Source organism: Pygoscelis adeliae, unplaced genomic scaffold (assembly GCF_000699105.1).
Source record: "Pygoscelis adeliae isolate BGI_AS28 unplaced genomic scaffold, ASM69910v1 Scaffold14, whole genome shotgun sequence".
Classification (NCBI taxonomy): Eukaryota; Metazoa; Chordata; class Aves; order Sphenisciformes; family Spheniscidae; genus Pygoscelis; species Pygoscelis adeliae.
Window position 1 is genome coordinate 5,834,761 of NW_008825109.1, and position 24,416 is coordinate 5,859,176.

Consider the following 24,416-nt stretch of genomic DNA (forward strand, 5'->3'; position numbering starts at 1 on the left):
TGTGTGTGCTAATTTCTGGGGCCAGATTTGTGTTAAAGCTTCTGGTCTCTGTATGTTCTTGTCTTGGTATGAGAGGCGTTGAAATATTTTGTTGTTACAGGTCTGCGGTGATGTGCTTTATTCAGGCTGCAGTGAGCCCTAGTGCACATCCCAGGTGTGAAGAGGCTTGGAGGGTTTAGCCTCACTGTTGACTCATGGCATTATCAGGCTTCACTCATGGAGTGGTATATATTTTGTTGGCTTTCCTTCTGTTTGTACGTTCAATACTGGACTTGCTGGCCTGTTGATCTTTTCTGTATCCCTTTATGTGCTTTCCTTGCCTTTTATTGCCCTTACTTGGGTAATAGTAGTAGCATCCTTTTTTCCACAGTTCCCTAATCTTCTATTTCAAATACTGCTTTTTCTTGCTTTCTGACATAATTTTTGTTACTGGATTCTAAGTGCTTAGTAAAACTTCAGGTGGATAAGTTACCTGAAACTGTTGATGTTTCCTCACCTATTAATATAAATAGATAAACTTATGTCTCTTTTTTAAGCCATTTATTTCAGCACTAGAAAACAAATTAAGAATAACAAACCCAAAGCACTTCTATTACTTTATTGTTGGTTAAAGATACCACTTAGCTTCAGAAAAGCCAGCAGGTCATTTAAAACCATGTAATAGCATGTCCTTATCTTTATATGCGAGATGTGGGTCAAGTACACAGTTGTGAAAGTTGTATCAAGACCAGTCTGGAGTGATTACATGCTGAGGAGATACCCTGAATTCTCATTAATACATGCCAAGCTATTAATAGTCATATTGTACTTCTGAGTTCCACAGTGATGTGCTAGTTCTCAAGGGCAGTTAAAGAAGTTGATTAGGCAAATCTGGGAGGCAAAAAAAAAAACAACCCAAACCAAAAATGTTAACATTAGTGAATTGGCTCCAACACTGCAGTCACTGCTGCTGTGTGCATAAGCATGTCTTCCACATCAATGGAAACCTTTCTTTACAGCTACTCTCCTTTTGCTAAAGAAAGGAGTGTTATGAGTAGTGTTTGTTTTGTAAAAGAAGGCTGATGGTACTGGGAGTTCATAGCATGAGTTTCCATGGCTCAGCAGCAGACAGTGGCCTGGCCTGATGTTTCCAGCTTGCCAACCAAGCAGCTGAGCCCACCTCCCTCCCCAAGCGGGGGTGGGAGGAGGATGTAGCAACAAGCTCCTGCCTTCTTTCCTCTCAGCTGGCATCTTTCAGCCATCTCAGCCTGACTTCCAGCCAGAGCGGGCGGGATCCTCTGGTGGCTTTGTAGGATAATGATGGGTGAGTTCCCAGCATCATCATCTTGATAGTCTTGTTCTAGTTGTGGTTTCAGATGCCCTTGACTGTGCAGGAGTGCTGAAATTCTGCATCCTGATGGGGCTTGACTGAACTGTCCTGAGTCATGTTGTTTCTTCATCTGATGTTTAAAAAGTCAGTTATGATTCTATATGAGTCCTGTCACCTCTAGGGTGTTATATACATACATGATGAGACAATCCTAGTGTAGCAGTGTCAGCTTTCTTGATACTCCAGAAAGCTTAAGGATGAAAAATAAATTCAGAACAGAGCTGGCTCTATTTGTAAGAGGGAAATGTTCTGAGGAAATACTAAGTTTAACGACATCTTTTGGCAAGTACGTCTGCCCTTTGGCAGCACAGGCCATTTCTAATCACGTTATCGTAGGCTTGCTTCTGCAGCAATTAGTGTGCTGGAGAAATACTAAATCCCTGGAACATTTCACACCAAAAGAGCTGGAGAAATATCTTGCACTTTCTCTACTTGGTTTTGTGAGGTTAAAAAAAAAAAAAGCCAGATTACAGCTCTCTGCTACATTTGTTCTAATGGGATACATGTTCATTTTACCAGTGACATAAATAGTAAATGCATAATTTGGCATACTGATCAGATGTTCATGTAACTCAAGGAACACAAAAAAGAAAAACACCACCCCACTGTGAAGAAAAGGAGTTTGCATGGCCTGCTATGTTTTGTTAGGTTTTTTAAACAGATTAATCAGTATATCAGGGCCAAATGTTGCTGGAAGAGGCAGTATTCTCATGTCTTAATGGCTAGGTCCGTGGTCATCTGCAGGTGTGGTATCTTTCCACAATGCTCAAAACTCATGGGGCAAGAAACATGATTGTGATCTAATGGTAACCACTGAGAAAAAAGAGGTTCACTAATTCTTATTTAATTTTAAAGTCTTCAGAATTATTCTGAGGATTTAAGCTGTAAGAATTGCTAGTTCTTGTAACTGCAGGGTGATGCTCCTCTTGCCCCTCATGCTCCTCTCCTTTCTGTTCTGCTCTGTGCTTGCCTCTCCTGTTGAATGTGACCTGTGCTTTGGAGGAAGGATGTCAGCAGTTGATCGGTTAGAGAAGAGGAGCATGGAAACAACATGTATAATGGAAGAAATCAAATTTTCTGCATGTGCCTCTTCTATAAGCAGAGAAAGATGAAGCTGATAAAACTGTGCTCTTCAGTATACTGAAATATAAACTGTAGTCAGCAATAGAAGAAATAACAGCTGTTCAGGCTTATTTAATAAATCAGTGTTTAAAGCCAGGAAATCTCTATTGTATCAGTTGCTTTGATATCTTTTTATCTGACCAAGCCTTGCAGTAAATACACAGGGTCTTTTTAATGAGACAAAAGCAGCATGAAACGTTAAATAACTAACTAAATAAATAAATAATTGTTAATACTGGCAGAGAAGATTGGAGATTATTTTTAAGCTTAAATGGGCACTTGTTTGGGGTGCACAGGCCTAGAGCAAATACTTTTCAATTGAAAAATACTGATCTGTTTTCAGCAAAGAGTTAATAAACAGTGGGGGGAATAAAAGGAGCAAGGGAAATATTCCTTGGCAAATCAAGTGAGTCTCAAGCAGCCATGCCTACCCTGTCAAATCTTATTAATAAGGCTCTTTACCTATGTTATAAAATTGGTGCTGTACATTCTCTAATGAAGGGATTATTTTAAGGCTGTGTGCATTTGGGCAGGAATAAGAGCCCAGCATTGAGGGAGACATCTGTAACGAGAGGTTTTTAATCAGGATACATTATTAATGAACTGCACAGGAGACACACAAACCTGCTTTATTAGGCAAAGTGTAAATGAGCCTATTTGGTAAGAACATGCAAAATGTGTGTGTGCTGACAGAGGATATTTTGAGAATTTAACTCATTTCTGAATAGTAAAGGCATCCAGTCTGGCTATAATTGGTGCCTGTGGCAATTGTTGATACCCTGACTACATTAGCTTTCTGTGCCCTTTAGCAGAATTGGGAAAACATTTCTAGTACTCGTTAAGCTGTCTGTTATCGAGACATCATAAATATACACGTTTAGAATAGATGATTTGCTATCCCAGTGCCTTAGAGCACTTAAATAAATTAGTTCCTGCCATTTCAGGCATTAATGTTGCGGTAATTATGTATGAAGCAATAATGCAATTAAAATTGCCTTCCAACTTGCTCCAGTGGGAATATTTTTTGAAAAATAATACTTGATCTTTTCTCAAAATGTATTCTAGGGCAGGTGGATGGGCTGTGTGGCTCAAAACGGCAGTGCGGGACTGTTTTACGTCGAGATCCTCAGCTTGCCTGCAGCTCAAGTCAATATTAACCAAGTATTACCATCTGTTGGCTTTTGTTGACCTCTGGAAGGAGGCAGCAGTCTGATTTTTTTTTTTTTCTCTTTTTTTTCCCCTTCTCTAGTGGCGAAGTGCCCACATCACAGCTGGCATCGAGTGCTTCAGCAGTGGGGTTTCTTATTTAAAGAATGCGGCCACACTTCAAGGCAGGAAACATGGGCTGGTTTTCAGTTTGCAACATGTTCCACTTTCTTTGTGCACAGTACCTACTGGTTTCAGATCTTTGCAATATCTGCTATAATAAAGCACAGCAATATATCAACCCAGATTTCAGCCTTAGGTCTGAATTTCTTTACGTTTAAATTGGACCTCTTGTTCCTTGGGAGAAAAATAGTATTTTGTAGCTGAGTTACAAATAAGCTTTTCCAGGTTTTTGGCAGCCAGGTAATAGTTAAAGTGAAAAGATTTCTTTTTTTCCAGCCAGAAAAGCGGTTTAATAACTTTGGATCCATTTGTTCGTAGCAGTACTGGAGTTGAGCCCTGCAAACCCCTGGAGCTTGGCAAGCCAGGCAGACTTGGCAAGTTTTCCTACTAGTTTACCAAGTCTGAGTCAAGCATGGGTTGTTGCAACTTCAAATATATTTAGTACACTTTGTTAACAGGAATGTTGAGGTGGAGGGGCGTTTTTTTGGTTTGTTTTTTTTCTTTGACCTTAAGGAATACCATACTCTCTCTACAAACAGCTGGTCCTTAAACCATGCATGACAATTTATGGCTTGTGTTAAATGTGAAATAAATGTATATTTTACCCAGAGTATCTGATTTACTCTTGACATTAAGATATTGAGGAAGTATACAGCATTCTTTCTGTCGATTGGCATTTGATAACGTGAATCTCTGGAAAAGACAAGCATAGCTGTTATTTTTCAGTGTGTTGTAACTGTAACAGCTTTTGCCCTCTGCTTAGAGCGTGTGGTGCATGCAGACTTGTGTAAGCGTTGGGAATGTGTTCCCTTCTAATTTCCACCTGTATGGATCCTGCCAAAAGAAAAATAGTTCAAATTTGGCTTTTCAAATAGCAGAACATTGAACTTTCTGATGTTAGTTCTTGCCCACCTAAATCATACAGCCTTGAAATAAGGAGAAAACTTTTCTGTAGAAAATTCTTTCAATGTTGAAAGACTAAAGGTGGTGACACCTAGATATCTATTTACCACAGTCAGACACATCCATCTCCTATAGTGATGGACTAATCTCAATATGGTTTTAGCAGGGTCTTTAATGAATTCTGCATCACCCAATTATGGTAGGGTAAGAACTTTGAGTAGAAAGAATTGGGTTGTTGAGAGGGTATGTTTCACTTCTACTTTGACAGTCTGTCTGCTACTTTGTAATGCATCTTAACAGCTTTGCTTTTTCCAAGTTTTATATGATTATCTTCATTACTCCTGATATTTTTTGTTGGGAAATGTGCATCTCAGGTACTAGCTTTGCCTGGTTTGGGGCTTTTCTTCTAGCCATGGGCCAGCTACAGAAAATGTGGCTGCTTTGTTTTACCCTCTTGATGGAGAATCAGAAATGTCTGTTGCTGGAGGACTAGTTGTGGGAAGCTATGGTTTCAGAAAGCAATGGTTTCCTAAGTAGCATGAGCTTATGTCATAAAAGGCCTCAACATTTGCTACCAAACCTTTGAAGTTTGCTTTGCCCAGTGGGTCTAGAAAACTGAGCAGAGCATAGGCTGAGGTTGCCAGCTAGGCAGACAGGCTTCTGATTTGTGAGCTATTTGTTTTCTAGGATTGCTGCCCTCATTCATAGTTGCAATTAATTGCAAGAAGCCTGGAGATTATAAACACCTAGATCATAATTGCTAAATATCTGGGAGTATGCTTGTTTAAAGCTCTGTTTCTTCCTAGGAGAAGAAACCCTCAAGTTCCTTAACTGACAGCCCCAAGTTAATTATGGTTTCTTTTTGGGACCTCAGGCTTTGTACCTAAGACCTTTCATATTAAATTTGCTTGGGAAAAGATAATTCTTTCCCTTCTTTCTTATATTCTTTCCTAAGCTTCTTTCAATGCCCACTGACTGAGAAAGAAACTTTGTTCCAACCCAGTAAAGCAGTTCTTGTTTCAAAAAGCTGCTTAAACAAGATAAGAAGTAGGGTCAAGGAAGCTAGGTCCAAGGAAATGCTGAAAAGAGTTTACCTATGCACTGCTGCTTACAGCAGTCTGCTGGGATCGTGGCATTACAGAATCCCCTCAGTTGGAAGGCAACTTGGAGGCTGCCTAGTCCAACCTCTTGCCTAAAGTAGGGTGAACGCTAAATTCAAACCAGGTTGCTCAGAGCTTGCCCAGTTGGGTTTTGTAAACTTGTAAAAGGATGGAGACTCCACAGCCTCTTTGGGCAACCTCTTCCAATGTTTATTTATTAAATTGGGTAGTTTATTAAATAATAATGTTTACAACAAGTCGACAATAAAATTGTAATATAATTATGATTATTTAACTGATAAGTTGGTATCACTGTAATTCTGGGACTGTAAAAATAGGACACAGAAGTCAAGCAGAGCATCCATCAAAACACATTTACCTTGAAAATTCTGATCTTTGCTGACCATGATGGAAACTGGGTTGGCTTCTGGCTTCAAGCACGTTAATTTGCCAGCAATAAGGATTTTGAAATAGTTTGAGGCCATTTATTTTTTTAGAGTAATGATGCAAATTCAGCAAATTGCTCCATCACCTGAGTATTTTATTTTAAATAACCAGTATTTAAAATGTAAGACTTCAGAAGAGAATAACTGCCTGGCACTGCTGATAATCATTTTTAGAGCATGACAAGCAGCTGTCTCCAGATGGTGGTCTGTGTTCCACATCCTTCTCTTCTACTGTAAATGGACACATATACTGCAGTAGTAATCTAAAGCTTCTTGTAACTTGTCTTTGTTTCAGCTTTGGTTTGCTTTCGTTAATGGATTTTCTGGGCAGATCTTATTTGAGCGATGGTGCATCGGTCTGTATAATGTGGTAAGTGCTACATGTTTTGATGTGATAGTGCTCAGGACTTGTGTATTATTTTGTTGTGTCCCATTTCTTACAGGTAACTGTCTTGGATGTATGTCAGGAAAGGTGACATCACTTGTAAAAGCCGTTTGTAATCCACCCTGAGGTAGATAAAAACTTCATTTTGGATGGTGTTTTTATCACAAAAATAAATTTGGGAAAACACCTTGAAAATACATGTCTTTGGCGTAATATAACCTCCATAAAACTCTGCAGCTTTTAAATGGAATTTAATTCTTCTTCAAAAGCATGTTCAGTCTTTTGTACTGAATATTTTGCTGACTGTTCATGTTCAAAATAGATACAGAATCTTAACCTTTGAGGTTTTTTTTTTTTTTCTCGGACTCTGTAACAGTTAGATGCTCAAAGAAGTGTCATGCAGATGCTTTGGGTTGACTCATGCTACATTAGGTACAGAATGGGAAGTAGCATCGCTGTGTCACCAGCATTTTTCACTTGAACCAAGAGCAGGATGTGTCAGTCCAGGAGTGATTTCTGATTTTCGCCATGCTCCGAGTGCCACACTGCCATGTGGCTTTATCACTTTAATCAATAATAGTATTTAATCAATAACATCGATTGAAGTCTGGAGGATCTCCAGGACCAAGTTCCATAGCATACCATAGACCTGTGCTGGTGTTTTCAACAGTGTTACCTTTGTAATGTTACTGATGGGTGGCCTGGTGTCTGGATTTATAAGCCATTAGGATGCTTTGTCAATGCTGAAAAATCCTTTGCATTTCTCTTCGGAGGGAGGAAATTTAATTTTTTTCTTTAAGCAGACTCATTCCAAATATATGGTAATACAGAAAAAGCCAGCAAATTATCACTGAGTAGTATTAGTGGAAATGCTTAACTTCTTCACATTAATCTTAAAAATGATGGCACAAACCCGCATATTCCATAAGATTTCATATTCTTCGTGGAAGATACTTATTCAGGGATTTTCCACTCCCTTGATTCTCTTCACCCTAATTTCTTGACTGTTACTCAGTCTGTCATTCATGTTTAGATATTTGCATCTATTATCTTTAAACCTGATTTGATGTATCTACCTACCCTACGTAAAGCTCATGGATGAAACTCGTCTTCTAGAATCGGTGAAGTAGAAATTAACCCTTGTTTTGTAAGGTCAGTATTTTCTAAAATTAGAACTGGTTGAATAGACTCATGAAGAATCAGGTGCTGGTAGGGTATTAGGGACTTCCACAGTTTGAAGGGGTTAAAGTGGTTTTAGCGCTCTCATTCTCTTCTGTGCAGATTAACGCTTTATTTCATTAGTAGTCTCATTAAAGTATTAAGCGTAGGAAATCATAGTAGCATTGTTATTCCTGCTTTTGCACTGGTTTACCTTCACAAACAAAAACACTAGAAGGTTTACTTCAAGTGAGAATGTAAATGCCCCAATAAACACAGGAAACCTGGGGACATACCTTAAAGCTGTATGAGAACGTGCCCTTTTTTGGAACACATTGGACCAGTGGTCTTAGTTTCAGTTCCCCACCCCCAGTCTGCTGCCATTTTAACCATCTGGTTTATCACTTTATGAGCAAAAGAAGCACATTCCCAGTTGGATCTAGGGATGTAATTACTGATTCTCACTAGTCTCTAGCCCTCTGTGTTGCTCTTTGTCTATTCCTCGACTGCCAGCTCGCTGCTGGTAGGAACCACAGCCCAACTTTTGCAAGCATGCACACACGCTAGAAACAGTTCATAACTTCAAGCTGCTTCTTAACTTCAAGAACACTTCTCAAACTGTTAAAAATATATGTATGTATAGGATTAGAAATTATTTTTCCGATATAAACTGTTAATGTAAAAGGAAGTGAATGAAGTTTAGTATTCAGACATGCACACTGGTATTATTTTCACTCTGTGCCTGCACTGCAGACTGCAAGAAACGTAGATACCCAAGCTGGCTTTAAATGAGCTGCCTCAGATCCTGGAAACACTTCAAAAGCAGCAATGTGGGACTCAGCAGAGGCTAATTTACTCTGCTTCTGGCAAAGTGTCCTGCTGCCTCTCCTGGAAAGCTTCCGAGGCTTGGTCATCTAAGCGTCTGCCCATAGCACAGACACATACTGCAGTTAATTTGTTCCTATCAGTTCATGCCTGCCTGGAGAATCCCCAAAGTACCATAATACAGAATGGCCTTTGTTTTTCAGTAGATTTTTTTTTTAATGTGATTTCCACATTTGCTTTGTCTGTAAACTTAGCTTCGGTTAAGCATATTACATATTTAACTATGGCTACAATTGCAGCTATATTTGAACCCATTCCCACAAGGCTTTTTTGAAGAAGTACATGTTGTCTTTCCTTTGTAGTCTGTGTTTTACCCTCACTAGATTAGCTGGTACATCAGAAACTACTGATGCTTAACTCCTTGTGTTTAAGCTAGCTAATTGGTTAATAGTAAGAATTTTCTTTCATGCTTCTTTTGTTCGTAAGTCAATATTTGAGTATTATGAATTGCTGAAATTCATGTTTGGACTTGTGTGGACATTTGAAAATTATGTCAAATAACATGCTAGTTGGTAATAAGTCTTCACTGAAGTCTGTGGGAATTTTGCTGTTGTCTAGATACTGAAATATTATCTGAGATCCACTTAAAACTAATAGCTGCTTTTAATTAGTATTTGCTTTCCTTGCAGATTTTCACAGCACTACCACCCTTTACTCTGGGAATTTTTGAACGATCATGTACTCAAGATAGCATGCTTAGATTTCCACAGCTATACAAAATTACTCAAAATGCAGATGGGTTCAACACAAGGGTAAGGAAAAGTCTGTTTCGTTAAGAATAACCATGAGCATCTTATTTTCCAGGTCTTTCTCATCAGAAAATAACTTATTCCCCACTGTTACTTCTGCTTCATGCTAGCCACTGAGATTAAGATTGTTCTGCCTCCTGGTTCTTTGCAAAGGATTACATTTTTTAATTAAAAAAAAAAAAGTCCTAGTTTTTAAATAGGGATTTTCTGGTATGGCTTCAACTGAAACTGGTCCTGAAATATTTGTAAACTTTGATTCAAAGTAAGATTTGTATCTGAGTATGATTTTTTTTTTTTTAATTCACAACTACTTAAATGGTGAGTTTATAATTTTCATAGGAACTGGATAACATCGCCTGGATTTTATTTAATATACAAGTTGTCATCATGCTCTCTACTAGAAGGCTTTTTCACAATTAGTATAGCTCTATTCCTGTAGTTCTTTTGGAAAATAAAATTTGAATTGGTTTATTTGAACTTTGGGTTTTGAAGAACACATTTTACTTCATTTTGCTGTTTAAATGCTGGAAAATGCCAGCATTTGGAATTCTGTCTTTATTCCATAATAGGCACATCTAAATGTACTTCTGAATCAAGGAAGCTGTACGATTACTTTGTTTAGAGAGGAAATTGTAAAGTACGTGAAGCTCTAGTTTGTGCAAAATGGCATTATCTGTAAGTTAAAAATTGTGAGGCACCAAAGTATTTGCTCATTCAAAGAAATAGAACGTTTCATAGTACTGAATCAGTCTTTTAAAATCATTCTTTGAGGTTAATTAAAGAAGGGTGACTCCATTTGTTTGCTATATTTTGATAAAGATCTTAAATTGCAAGCATGCTTGCCTATTATATTTTAAGTTGTTAGAATAAAACAATCCAACTGGACCAATGTTTTCTTATGAAAGAGCAGAAATTGTAGGAGGAAATAGATCCTGCAGAACCTTAGGTATTTCAGTTCAGGACAAACATTGCCTGACTCTAAACTACACAATGAAGTGTTTGTTAGGAGTTGGAGAGAGGTCAAGAGTTTTGGACTCTACTGATGACTTGGTTTGTTTTCCCTCAGGTTTTCTGGGGTCACTGCATCAATGCCCTGATCCATTCCATCATTCTCTTCTGGTTTCCACTGAAAGTGCTGGAGCATGGTAAGGGCTTCATTATTTCTTACGTCAGTAACTGATGTTCAGTCCTACAGAGCCCAGTGTGTTTGCAGAACGGGAGGTCATGACAAGTCCCAAGAAAATAATGCTGACAGACAGTTCAATAGGCTATAGCTGCTGAACTTGGCTAGTTACGTAGTGGCTTTCAGAATTTACTCTAATTTAATATAATTATTGTTCATATAGTGACTTTAATACATGAAAAATTAAACTGCTGCTTTGCCAAAAGGTTTTACTCAAATACTGAATAATGTTCTATACAATGCCTTATTTTTTTTGGTAGTGGGTTGAGATCTCAACTTATTATGTTCTTACAGCAGCTGTATTACAACCATTTGCTTTATATCTTGTTGGATCTTTCCCATTCCATAACACAGTACTATAAAATGTAGGATAAAATAGAGATTTCACTACTGTTGAAGTTTCTGGAAAAAATGAATTGGCTGGAATGAAAGTAGACCAGATCAAGAGTCAGAGATACTGGGGAAATGAGAGAGACTTTCTGTTGTACAAATTAGGCTTATTAAGTCTTGCTTTCCATGAAAGGTAATGCAACTACATGGTATTTCACGGAACAGTAAATCCCATATGGTTCCTACCTAGCTTTACAATATAGTTGTGTGGGCAGGAAAAACCATGGGAAATCTGTTCTTTTACTGTTGTAAGAAATAGGACTAGATCAGATGAAGAATTTTGGGGCAGTGGAGGGGGGGAATAGTATTTGTTGAAACCCACGAATTTTTCAAAACTGAAACTCTTTCCTGGAAAACACTAATTTCAAGAAAACCTTCTCAGCTCCAGGATGGATTAATTGGGGAGGAGGTGAAGGAAAATGGAAGGGGAGGGAAGATGAATGCTCACATCAGAGGCATGATGGTAAAGATACTTGTGGGAGGCAGGTTCATGTTTCTTTACCTGGCTGAGTAAAATGTCAGTATTGTATCCTTAGCGGCAGCTTCACACGCTGTCTGATGGACCATACAAGAAAGGGCCTTCCCTTTCCTCCTTATGTGGGCTGGGAGCTCAGTTCAGTTTTGGGGGAGAGGGGTTTTTATGGTTGATTGGTTTTTGTTTTGATTTGGGGGTTTTTGTTTTTCTGTTTCACTATTTTTATGAGAAATGTTAATCTCGAATAGCTCTTCTTTAAATCCAACTTCAGAAATTTTAGGCTGATGTCTGTAGTGGTTACAGTTAAAGAAAAATACAGGTTTTGTTTTAGTCTTCCATAAATGTTTTTCTAACTAATTCCCAAACAGATAATGTACTTCTCATTTCAACAACTGAAATGATGTGACTGGAATACTCACCCGCTCAAATGGTAACTTTCGGAGTTCCTTTGAATAGGGTGCTTAGTTTGTTTTCTGAAGAGGAACGAATATTGAATTTTCAAGTTTCTTTGTATTTCCAAGTGAAAAAGGGATTTCGGTGCCAGAGACAAAAATGTGCCATTCACACTAGGATGTGTTTTAACCTCTTGAGTTCCTTAGAATGTGAAGTGCGTATAGTCCATGAATGAGCATTTGTATAGCTTTAGAAATTAATGTTCACTGAGTGTCCTGCTGTTCTCATTAACAGAAATATCATTCCTTTCAGGACTGCTTAGCCTCCCAAAGTGGAAGGTCATGGAAATCACTGGGAAAAAAAAAAAAGGCATTAACTTACTGCATTAAAATGTAACTCTAAAAAAAGAGACTTACACCAAAAATTATTCTATTACTTAAATGTGCACTGTGATGTTGCACTAGAGCAAAATACTGGCAGAGTCATTAGGTCAGTTTATTCTAGATCTATCAAAACTGATACGTATTTAGGCATGCCTTTTTCTTAATAAACTGAGACTTCTGGCATCAGCAGGGTTCGTCAGACATGGAAGGCTCAATTCTCTAGTGCTCTTCACCTTTTTCATTGACAATAGAGGAAAGAGCAGAGTGACTGTTAAAACTTGATGTGTATTTGTGAATGATGTGGTAAATGCCTGAAGCCACAGAGTACCAGGGGAGGAGCTGGGCTGATAAGAGATGGTGGTGGCTAGAAACCAAACCAATTCCTAACCAAGCTGTCTCAGGCTTTAGCTCCTGTTGCAATGTTAGTGACTAGTCTACCTGCTGCTGTTTCTTAGTAGTTGAGGTTCAAAAGAGAAAAGAAAGCAGGGATATAGAACCAGCAACTTCCGGAAAATATTCACAACCTGTCAGTTCTTTGGAGACAACCACATGCAGCCATTGTAGAAGAAAACCATAACAAGTAGCTTGGGGTACCTGCACTGACTAAATAAATAGTCTTTTTACCCATAAGCTGGGCAGAGTATTCACCACAGAGGTCAGGGTGTCAGGGACTCTTCTCTGTAGACTTAAAAATTTACTTTAAAAATTTACTGATCCTGGAGACCTATGTTATAGGAGCATAGCTAACTAAGTAGAGGACCCTAGTTTAAGAACGTCAGATTCAGTTTTGCAAATAAGTCTAGCAAAGTGGTACCCTCATAATAGTAGAAGCACTGTGCTAGGCAGTATGTGTTCAGGAACAGGTCCAAGGTTTTATCTTAAGCCTTTTTCATCCCTGCTGTTTGTGTATTTCTCTAGCAATTGTCTTAAAAACTGTGAAAGTAACAATACTTATCATGCTTGAGTAATCCTTGAAAGCTCCTGTGAGTACGAGTTCATTTGGCGTTAGCGTGGCTGTCGAATGTGCTTTCATGGTGTTCCGGTTTTATTCAACAAGGGCTAAGAAAGACTAAACAGACATTTGAAGTATTGCCAAGGTTGGCACTTTCAAATGATAGATTAACATGTACTTACCCTTGTGCACACTTGACTAGAGAAAGGGTGCATGGGGACTGAATGCTGCTCAGTTATTGAATTAACCTCCAGTAAGATATTTTAGATACTACATGTGTCCTTTGTAGATGAATCTTTTGTGGCTTTTCTTAATTCGGCTCCATTTCACCACAGATCAGCTGGCGTTTTACAGGCTTTTTCTCCACAGGCACAGCAAATAATGGGATCCGTTAGAGGTGTCAATAAGTAGTACAGAACAGATAGCGAGAGAAGTGACACTGGCATACCTCAGCTCTTATAGACAAACTACACATTAGGGTCTGGCAAACACTTCCCCTTTTGCTGGGATGGCTTCTGGCAACCAGGACTATGGATATATGCTCTATCCAAGCATTGTGTCTGAGGCCTGGCTTAGCACAGCTTGTGCATTACCATTATCTCACAGCTTTTAAAAGTGCTTTTAGACATTCTAAAAGGCAAGGTTGGGAGCGGTTATTTTCTCCTGAAAATCTCCTTGTTATTTCATCCATTCTGTTGATAAACTGATTAACAAATGTGATAATTTTTCTTTCTTTCAGATGCAGTATTCACAAATGGCCAGGGAATTGACTACTTATTTGTTGGAAACATAGTTTACACTGTAAGTTTGTGTATCCTAGCAATTTTTGAATGGTAAAATTTCTTTACAGTTCTTTTATACCATGAGAAAATGGTGTAAACCAGAAGAAAGTATACAAGCAAAATAAAATAAAACTTATGTTGTGTGCATGATTTTCCCTCTTTTTTTTCTTTTTTGTTGTTGTTCCCCCCTCCCCCCCGCCCCTGACATGCACCAACAATATCTTCTGCTCTGTCCTTCCCCCATCCCACACTGCCAAGGCCCTGGGTTGGTACCTCAATGGTAGAAACTTCTTAGGTGTAAAGGGGAGACTGGGCCATGAACACCTTTGAATTTGAAAGTGTTAATACTGAAGTTGCCTTTTTTCTTTTTTCCTTTCAGTATGTTGTAGTCACTGTTTGTCTGAAAGCTGGCTTGGAAACAACTGCGTGGACTAGAGTAAGTGCTCTTCGGTATCTTTTATTTTATTAGCACACCTTTCTCCCTAATAAGTATTAATACAGAAAAGAAGTACTAAAAAACTAATTTGAGGCTTCAGTCTTTAATTAGAACTTTTGTGTAAGGATAAACTGCTAAGCTCCATAAGTGCAGGATGTGAGAGGAGAATGAACTCGTAGATCACACGATGTGTGATGAAAAAGGGCAGTCTGTCAGAAGTGGGAAGAGAACACTAAAAATATATTGGCAACATCTCTAAATATTTAAAATTGAGAAAACTTTGAAATCAACATACTACTGTAATTGCTTGAGGAAATAGATGAAGAACGTCATCTTTCTACTCTGTAGCTCCTTTAAAAATTAATGCGATAGGGAATGAAAGGTGTCTGCCCACAGATAAACAACTGAGCTTTGAAAATGTCTTTCAAGCTAGTAAAAAGCACTAGTGACTTCACATTGGATGAGATTTTTTTGTTCGGAAACTTATAGTAATAAGGATGTTAATCAAATGGTTATGTTGATTCCTAGATTTGAGTCATTTACTTGCAATGAGTGAGTGTTCTGTTACTGGTAGGTGTCAGAAATCTGGCAGGGCAGTGACCTCTAAAGAATATGGGGGGTAGGAGGGTTACTGTGATGAACCTTCAACACCCTTCTCTCCCCCAGCCCCTCTGAAACACTAATCTTTGATTGTGATGGAGTCCCTGATTCTCCACACCTATGAGATACCTTACCGGGACTCTAGTTTTCATGGCATACTAAGACACTCTGCCCTCAAGACCAAGCTGTTTTGAGGACTCTCATATTCTTATTTTACCAGTTTCTTGGAGGGGTTTGGCTTAAATCTCCGTAACCTCCTTGCTTCTGTTAGTTGTAAAATGTTTTCTTTCATTCCTCACAGAGAAATTGTTAAGATTAATGAGCTGATATCTGTTCTGAATTTTAAAGATGAAATGCTATCTGTATGGGTTATTTAATTATTCGGGAGATGCTAATATTCTCTGCCTCATTCTCTCATCTGAAAATAAAATCTGTTCTTTTTTTGCTGTTGCTTATGCATAAATTCTGTGTTGTATACCAATATTTTAAAATGCAAAAATACTTAAATTAATCCCTCATGCACTAGACGAGGATATATCCAAGTTTGCATTGGAGGCATGTGAGCCTGTTTAGATCCTGTTACGTTGTGAATTATTTGATGCTTCCTCCTCTCTCCCCTTCCCTGGGTAATTGGTATCTTTTCAGTCACTTGGGGATAATCATGATCCCCTCTTTTCTAAATTTCATTTTAAAAGATACCATAATGTTTAGTAGATCTCAGTGTTCTGTAACACTGGCATTTTATAGAGAAATTACTGTTATGCACAGAAAAGTCATTGTGTTCAGAATCAACTTTTTTCTATATACACTTCTAATTCCCGTCCCGTTGCTTGGACCAGTGACTCTCATGATCTTGGAACCTGATGTTGGTTACAATTATTGTTTCAGCTGTGAGTGAAGCAACACACAGAGAATCTTTAGGTTACTTGAAAAGTATTAAATGTACAACATTGAGTTAAGCCACTTCTCCATCATCAAGTGGATTGGTTACATGCAGTTTGTTCTTGAGAGTGAGAAGGACACTGCCACTTGGGAGAACATGATGGGTTCAACTGAAAGCTTTAAATAAATACTGCAGATTCAGAGTGGTTGGGAGCCTGGTATATCCAGTAGGTAGTGTGGAAAGAAAGGCTTTGGTAAAAGTGGTAACATGATGCATAACAAAATCCGCACACTGGAGCTGTGTGGAGCAGCTTCATGTTACGTGTTACCTATCTGGAACACTGCAGCAGGCTTTTTCCCAAACACGCACAGCTTTCTTCACTGTTTTACCAGACTATATGAACTATTTCAGATAAATAGGATGCACAGGATAGCCATACAGTGTGTCTAGTTTTTATGTGACAGCCTCGATTTCTTTTTTCTGACTGTCATTCATTTAACACATCTGATGGACTTGCTTCTGGTTTGCACATGAATTCTTCAGGGGTAAATGACAGAGATCAGTGGAGAATCAACAGTGCAAAGGCTGGTGGGGTGAGTGTATAAGGAACATTTCCAAGCAGGGCAAGGAGGGCAGAAGCTCTGTTAAAGGTAGAGAAGCAATTCAGGCAGCTACAAGCCTGAAATGAAGAGATGATTGGGACAACCATGAGAAGAAGATAAAGACAACATAAAATGAGCAAAAGCTTTGCTGAGCTGGAAAGGGCAAGATGAAGAGCTGCAAAACTCAAAAGTCCTACCAGCAGACTGGAAAGAAAAACAGGAGGGAGACAAAAAAGTCATTTCCCTAGCATAAATATACCTCCTACAAAATAAGAGTATATCTTAGATTTGTTTCCCTGCTTGCTTTTATGTTTACTGTTTTTAATCCTAAAGTCTGTAGAGTTTGCAGCTTGGAAGCATCAGTCCAAGCTATCCTGAGCCTTCTGTCCGCTTGCTTGGAAGGAGGGCTGTGGCTCAAGAGAAGGTGTCGTGCCCTTTTGGGAAAGCAGTGCTGGTGCTGTTCTGCCATTGGATGGGGCTGGCTTTTCTTTAAGATGAATTCTTGCAGCAGCCTTGCAGTACTTGTTCTTTGGGGAGCTAAGCAGTACAGTTGCTCACTGTGGCAGGGCTTTATTTGAGTCAGAATCTTGACATGAATTGTCCCTAGTTTTCAGAAAAGCAGGTAGACTGAAAGGATAAAATCCCTCCCTTCCTCAAAGTGTTAAAATAAAAAAAAAAAATCCTTCCAGCTCTTAGTTTTATTCACAGTAAAACTGAATCAAAAAAACGTGGCTGGTTTGTTTGTTTTAAATTAAGCAGTCGCTGGTCCCTGGGTGAAATAGAGTAAATAGCAAAATTTGAAAACAATCTTTCTGCCCACTGTGTCTCTCCAGGAAGGGGCCTATCCTATGTCCCGCTCATTAGCCCAACAACTTTTAGGGTTGAACAAAATTCCAGTTTTCTGAGAGTGCCTAGAAGAGGCACTTTCCATCGCCTCTGACGTTTTGCCATATGAATGCTTCTACTGTAAGGCAGCCTCCAGTTGCTCCCAGCTATCTGCCAGTCTGCACTGGTGCTGCAGACTCCTTGCTTGTTTGTTTTTGCTGCCTGTGCTGGAGAAAGCTCTCCCTTCGGAGGGTGCTCAGTGCTTCCAGAGGAGGAGCAATCTTTTCCTTCCAGAAGTTTGTATCTATCTCACAGCGGGCAGAATACAATACTCAGTTAGACACTTCTTTGGTTCTCAGACATACTGTTCAAAAAGTCAACAAATACAATCATCAAATAGAAAGTATAAAACTGAGAACTAAACAAAACACAGTGTCCACCACAGCAACCAGTGTGTGAATTTGTTCCCATGTTCCTAAACCCATATGTAATTAGTAATTAAGATTTATGCAGGTACTTCTCTGAATTGGAGCCAAAGTCATCAGCCACAGGAGTTGTTGGCATCCAAAAAAGCTGGAGCCAATAATGAGCTCAGTTGCTTGTTGCAACTGAAATTACTGATTCCATCCACTGCAGTGTAAAAGTAAAACAGCTTAAATCATCCTGAACAGCAAAACAGTTCGGGTGTGTAGGAAAAATGACTTTCTTTAATGCTACTGAAACGAAGTCTGTGCTGGACATGTTCTTGGTCACTTTAATACTGCTTTTATTTACTCTTAGTGAGTCTACAGACTAAAGAACCTGTAAAGATGTAAACTGCATTGCATATCTGTAAATCACTTAGGACACCTTTAAAACAAAAAAAGCAAGTTGATCAGTAGATGTTGATTGTGGTAGTGTATTACACAGCACTGAATCTTCCTCTGTGAAAGGTATATGAGTGGTGCACATGGCTTGTATGCATACACTCCGCCATAAGGGATTTGTCCATGTGAACTTTAACCTGAGCCTTTGAAAATTTCTGCCGTGATGTATGTGTTGAACCTGGCATGTGCACAACAGGAAGCAGGAGCTAGATGAGAGAAATCAGAGTTCCAAGGAAAATCTGATGAGTTTTTGGAGCTCCAAGTAAGACAGATTGGCTGAGAAGACTATCTGTCTGCCCTGTCGTGAGGCAAAGATTAAAGAGGAGAACTGGTTTAAGCTGTTTAAACAACCTGTGCTACTGGCCTGAAACCAAGTGTGGTAGACAGGCCTGAGCGAGACCGACAGCGACCTGAACAGAGAAATATCTATAGGTTAGGTGGATGAAGGAAGTGCCCTGTGCTGACTCTCCTTCTTTACCTGCTCCTTGACAGTTCAGTCACCTGGCCGTCTGGGGAAGCATGCTGCTCTGGGTGATGTTCTTCGGTGTCTACTCGGCCATCTGGCCCACGTTTCCCATCGCACCAGACATGCTGGGGCAGGTCAGTACGAATGCTTGGCTGCACAGTAAGCTGCTCAGCACAGCGCCCCGCTGTCGCCAGCGCTGCTGCTTGCTGCTTCCTGAACACTCACACAATGCTTGGAAAGGAATTGTTTTCCAGTAAGCGCGCTTGTACTTCATTTTAACCTTTTTTTAATCCCTGCATTCATTTAGCTTAATCTCCTCATTAGAAGAGCTGCTTTTCTCCCCAAAAGTGACATCATACGTGATTATATGCACTGTGGATACTGTATGACAATTTTCAGTTCACTTGGATAGCAGTGAAACTGGCTCTTTCATTAGTGCCTTCCTAGTAAGACTTTGTGTGTTTGACAAAATGCCAGGTAGAGATTTAGTTTATTTGTTTTGGGGTTTTGGTTTTTTTTATTGTGGGTTCTTTCTCTTCCATATATTTTGCTTTTGTATTGTTCCTTTTTTTCCTGCATTCATTTAAAATAAACCAGAATTTACTTAAGAAGAGATGGTCAGAAGCAGAAGGGAAGCTGATATGTTACTGATCCCTTTATAATACTAGAGGAATTCTGGATTTGTTCCTTCAGTGTCAGCTGAGTTCCAGGTGGCAAAATTTTCCCTTCGGCGTCATTATTTCAACCCGTGGTGAGAAGATTGAGTCACAAGCCTGTCAAAATCACTCAAGAGCTTGTGCATATTTAAAATAGGGGGTTACCATGAACAATGAAGGAATTAATAAATGCATGGTAAAAAATTATTCCGTAGAAGTGGAACTGCTGTCAAAATGACCAGGAAAAGGTATTTTGTAATAAGTTTGGAGTTTTCTTTAATGTAAAGATGCTGTTTATGAAACAAAGAAAAAAGCAAACTAATAATTTTAACAAAGAATCTAAGCATATTTAACTCATGTCACACTTGTGACTAGAAAATAATAAAAAAATGCGAAGTGTTGGCAAGCCAATTAGAGATTTTTGAGGTTACTCTCATGTTTGTACTCAACAAGAGCGGTCAGGCCTGATTTTGTTACTGTTCTGACCCAATACATATTTTATTATCTTGTGCTAAAACACTGGGGATAATGGAGGCTATGGCAGATTTTCATGGATAGCTTTTTACAGCAGAGAGTGACAGCTGACAGGCTGGGATCAGCAAGTAAGTGACTGACAGACAAAGCCTTAGTCTTCTGATAGTATTTCATGGTGATCTTTGTGTGTTTCACAGCACATACAGCATCAGTAGCTCTAATTCACATTTTCATGTATCGAGCAGAAATTTGACTTGAGTATCAGGCAGAGCCACGAACTGCTTGTCCTCTGCAGCAGACTTGTTGTGCTACCATTAACATGTCAGCCTTCTAAAATGCAAACAATAGGTGAGCTGTTCCTTCATACAAGAAGGGACAGACTATCAGCTTTAGCTTGGTGCTGCATTTTTTTTTTCAAAAGTAGCTCCTATTTTTTTTAATTGCAACTGCAACAAAATTCATGTTGTGTTGTTCATCAACATTTGCTCCGACATAAACCACAGGTCTCGGAACAAAAGCTTCATGTTGATAAGGTTTTGGTTTTCCTTGAATATGTTTTTAAAGTGTTTCTGTTTAAACATTAGTTTTATGCTCTGGTTTTCTGACATGATGACTTGAGAAGTGGTAGTAATATCTTGCTGAGATGAAAATAATCTAATGTACTCTTTTAATGGAGAACACATTTACTTTGAGTGTCTAGTCCAGTACTTGTGGAGCTGTCCCTGGGTCAATAATCATCAATCAAATATGTTAAGGATTGTTCATCATTCTAGAAAAACACTTTTTGAATACAAGCAGTCAGAAATAATCTGTCGTATGGCTTTGGGGGGGGGGGGGGGGGGGAACAACCATTCTATCACAGTTTCCTTGTATTTTTGAGAGAAGGAGCAGCAGTGGAAGAGAGTGGATTTTTTTGTTTCCTTTATGCTTTTGGAAAATCAAGGAAAGCTCCCAAGGTAAAGTGAACTTGCTTACCACTTGCATTAACTTATGCAAAGTCTCTTGAGTAATCAGTTGCTGTCATAAAACCAGCTCATGGTGAAATGAGCTGGGATTGTGCTAGGCTGTAGTCAGTGAAATGAATTGCCTTGCTGCTTCCCAGACTTAAGCTATTCCTTTACTCCTGCTATCTTCTTTTCTCCATTATAATCAAGGTATCTTAAAAGCAAAATGAGACAGTGAAAAGCTTACTTTGTTTTGGTTTTAAATCTTGCTAGTGTGTTTATCTTCAAATAAACTGAACTGCAGAATGTTCTAGCTCCTCATACTATGCAAATCCAATAGCACTTGAAGGGAGCTCTTTTTAACTGTAATACTCATCTAGCATCTGTGCCAGCCAGGACTTTGTGCCATCAGTAGAAGGCATAGGAGGTGCAAAACATTTTATTCCGTCCATTCATCAAATGTCAGCATGGAGCCTTGCAGACTTTTAAGTATGTGAAAAGATGCTTTGTTTCTGCTGGGGTTTATTAAACCATTTTCACTAAGTATTTCTTTCTCTTGGCCATAGTATCTTGAGCATTCTCACAGGGAAAGTAATACCTTTTTTTTTCTCCTTGAGGGCAAAGGGAAGCAACTTAGTTATACCCTGTTGTCAAAGAGTCAACATATTTCTTCTGTTTCCACTACAGTATTCATAATAGAATACATGTAATGTAATAAGACAAAGCTGTGATAAAAACCTCAGTAGTCCTTAACAGAAGTTTTCCAATAGTATGACATCTGGTACTTCAGCTGTTTTGGGGGAACCTTTTCAGACACCCAAATAATATTTTCCTTTAATAGTATCAGAAGCAATAATGCAAGACCAAGGAAGCCCTCTGATAGCTCTCTTGGCTTTCCTGAATATTTGTATTTTTTTAAGAGAAGTTCTTCTTGTATTTGCAGAGAACCGTGACACTGAGAAAAGTCAGTGCCTATTTTTTTTGTCTTGCCTTTGGAGCCAGGATACTTGTATGGGAGTTGACTGTTGTTTGGATGAACACTTCCAGATGACAGCATTTTGTACAATATGTAAATCCTTTCCCACCTTCCAGTAGTTATGACTAGTTATGACTTACCACCACAGATTGTTGGAAACAAGTAGATGCCTATGTTTTTAAAAAGTGCTACCCACTTTGATACTCATTAATTAAGAGGCGGTACAGAGATGTGCTGCTCTAAGGATGTGAGTGCCTTTTACATTATCTTTTTCCTGAACTTTTGGGGCTTGTGGCTCATAACCCAGTGGTATTTTGTTGACCAGCTCATTAGCCATGGTCCTGCCCTCATGCAATATTGAGTATTCTGTTTGCCTGGGGGATGGGGATTTGGTGCCCCAAAGGGAACAGTGAGCAATAACATTTGTGCTCATTTCTTCAATATGTCATACAGATGGTGTGAGTGAAATGCTGCTCATATTGTTTTCTTGTATGGATTTCTTCATAGGAATTGTAGCATCCTTTAGGTTTATGGGAATAAAATTACACCGTATGGGATCCAAGTCTGTGTGCAGGTATTGCCACCCATGCACATACCTGGCAGCGTGTGTATGTATACAAGAGGATGTTATATATGTGTATGAGAGTGATCACACTTTATGTCTTGATCCAGACATTATCCAAGATGAAGAACAACAGCTATCTTCCTTCCCCACCCCAAGCTAAAATACTGTATTTTTAGTGTTTTAAGGGAGAGTAGGGGTGGCAGGGAAGGGGTGTTCCCACCACCCCTCTGAAGCATCTGTTACTGGTTGTGGATGAAGAAAGGACTACTATTGATTGGTGATTTTTTTCAATCTATTTCCCTTAATGTAAGTGTTGTGTTTTGTCTCTGCCTCATTGGTTGTTGTTACTATTAAGGAAATGTCTTCAGGAAGATTAGTATCAGTCTCATTTCCTCAGCTTGGAGGAGAGGGAGTAAAAGAGTGGGGGTTTTAATCTGGTTTTGAGAGGTCATACATTGTGGTTAATCCAAAGTGCAGGTTAGTAATTTCTAGGTTTTTACACTTTTCTTTGTGCTTTATGTGGTAATATCTCAGAACTGAGGTTTAAGAATCGTTTTGAGTTTGGAACCCATTATTTTGATCTCAAAATGGCATTAGGAAGCCCTTTCTCATCTGAGGCCTCCAGCTTCCTCATGGCTGGCGGTATTGAAGGTGGAGCTACTGCACTTCCCAGTTACTTTTGTACAACTGCAATTGAGAGGATATTCATCAAAAACACAATCCAAATAATTGTGGTACCAACGGCTCCGCTTCTGCATAGTGGAAACAGCTACATGTAAGAGCCTCTCTCATGCTTTCACAGCTCTAATGGCAGGCTTGCTTTTTGTTTCCTAGTGCTGCCCACATCCTTAACAGAAGACATTTCTTTTTTTCCAGTTCAACTGTCAAATTCTTTCTAGGTTATTTGTCTACTTACATAAAGACTTTAAGGAAGCTATGCGTCAGCTTTACCTGAATTAAGGGTGCTTTTTAAAATATTCCAGTAATCGAGATCTCTGGTTGATCCTACATGACAGTAGCGGGACTTACTCACATTAATGGTTTGTCAAGAAAACATCTATCTCTCTTTTAGCAAAGTTTCCCATTCTTCTCTGCATATGCCATTAGCAAGACAGGTTCACCTTAGCTATTCCACTAGGTCGTTGGCTTTTGAGGGTGGGAGGTGATCTAGAGGGTCTGATGGACCCTGGTTGCACGGCCAGTTTAGTAGCTGGCCTTCGGTCTGAAGCTCTCCTAAATCTTGTGATTCAGTTATTGCCGAAGTGTGTGAGAAACCTGCTTGGTTTGGAAGACTTGGAAACAACACAAAACAAAACCAAAAAAACCTGGAGGCAAGATAATAATCATTATTGTAACATAATAAACAGGTTTCACATTACTGCTCTTGCAAATCCACACTGAAATACTGACAGCTTAATGTACATTTTTGTGTTTTCCAGAATTTTTTTGCCTTTCTCTTTACATTTGAATCTTTTTTCCAGAGGTCTCAGTTATTGTTCTTCCTGGCTTCTCATATTTCCGCAGTTTGGTGCTAGTTAGAAAATTGGCTGTTCTGATTGTGGTTTGTTTGTCTGCAGTCGGTTGCACATTACATTGTGGTGTCAGTGTTTTGGTTGGTGGAAATGCTTCATCCAGCTGTTAGGCAGAAATTAGACTTTGCCTGCAGATTGAGGTCCTTAATGCCTGCTGATCATGTTTGTTTTTATTATTATGCACAGTGGTCTCCGTGGCACTTGATGTGGTTTTGGAACTTTTTCTGCAGTTTTAGACTAGGCTCTGAGCACACAAATTAGACTAATGAAGCATGCATATATTTTTAAGCATCTGTTGAAGGAGTGGGTTGGTTGGTTTTGAACCACATGTAGCTTTCAGAAATGAATCTCTCACTTGTAGGTCCCTGGTGTTGTGTTGTTCTATGTCATACACCAGAAAGATGAAAAAATTGAGATAATGAAAATAGATATTTTAATAACTCCTGAATGTGAACCTAATAGATTAAACATGCTTGTTTTCTGGAGGCTACCCCCCCCAAAAAAAACCATGCCCATGCCACTTTACCTATTTGGCAACTCTGCAGCGAACCTATCCTAAATATTTCTAAAAGGTGTCCCAGACTTAT

General features: G+C 39.0%; 1 protein-coding gene across 1 annotated transcript in view; it reads left to right on the forward strand.

The window, feature by feature from the left end:
- ATP8A2 (ATPase, aminophospholipid transporter, class I, type 8A, member 2) overlaps positions 1-24,416 on the forward strand; it is a 277,748-nt gene that overhangs the window by 163,633 nt on the left and 89,699 nt on the right. The window contains exons 22-27 of the mRNA XM_009327758.1: positions 6,565-6,639; positions 9,327-9,449; positions 10,513-10,591; positions 13,962-14,023; positions 14,384-14,440; positions 18,709-18,816. Of these exons, the coding sequence (XP_009326033.1) occupies positions 6,565-6,639; positions 9,327-9,449; positions 10,513-10,591; positions 13,962-14,023; positions 14,384-14,440; positions 18,709-18,816 (504 nt within the window). The remainder of the gene's footprint in view (positions 1-6,564; positions 6,640-9,326; positions 9,450-10,512; positions 10,592-13,961; positions 14,024-14,383; positions 14,441-18,708; positions 18,817-24,416) is intronic.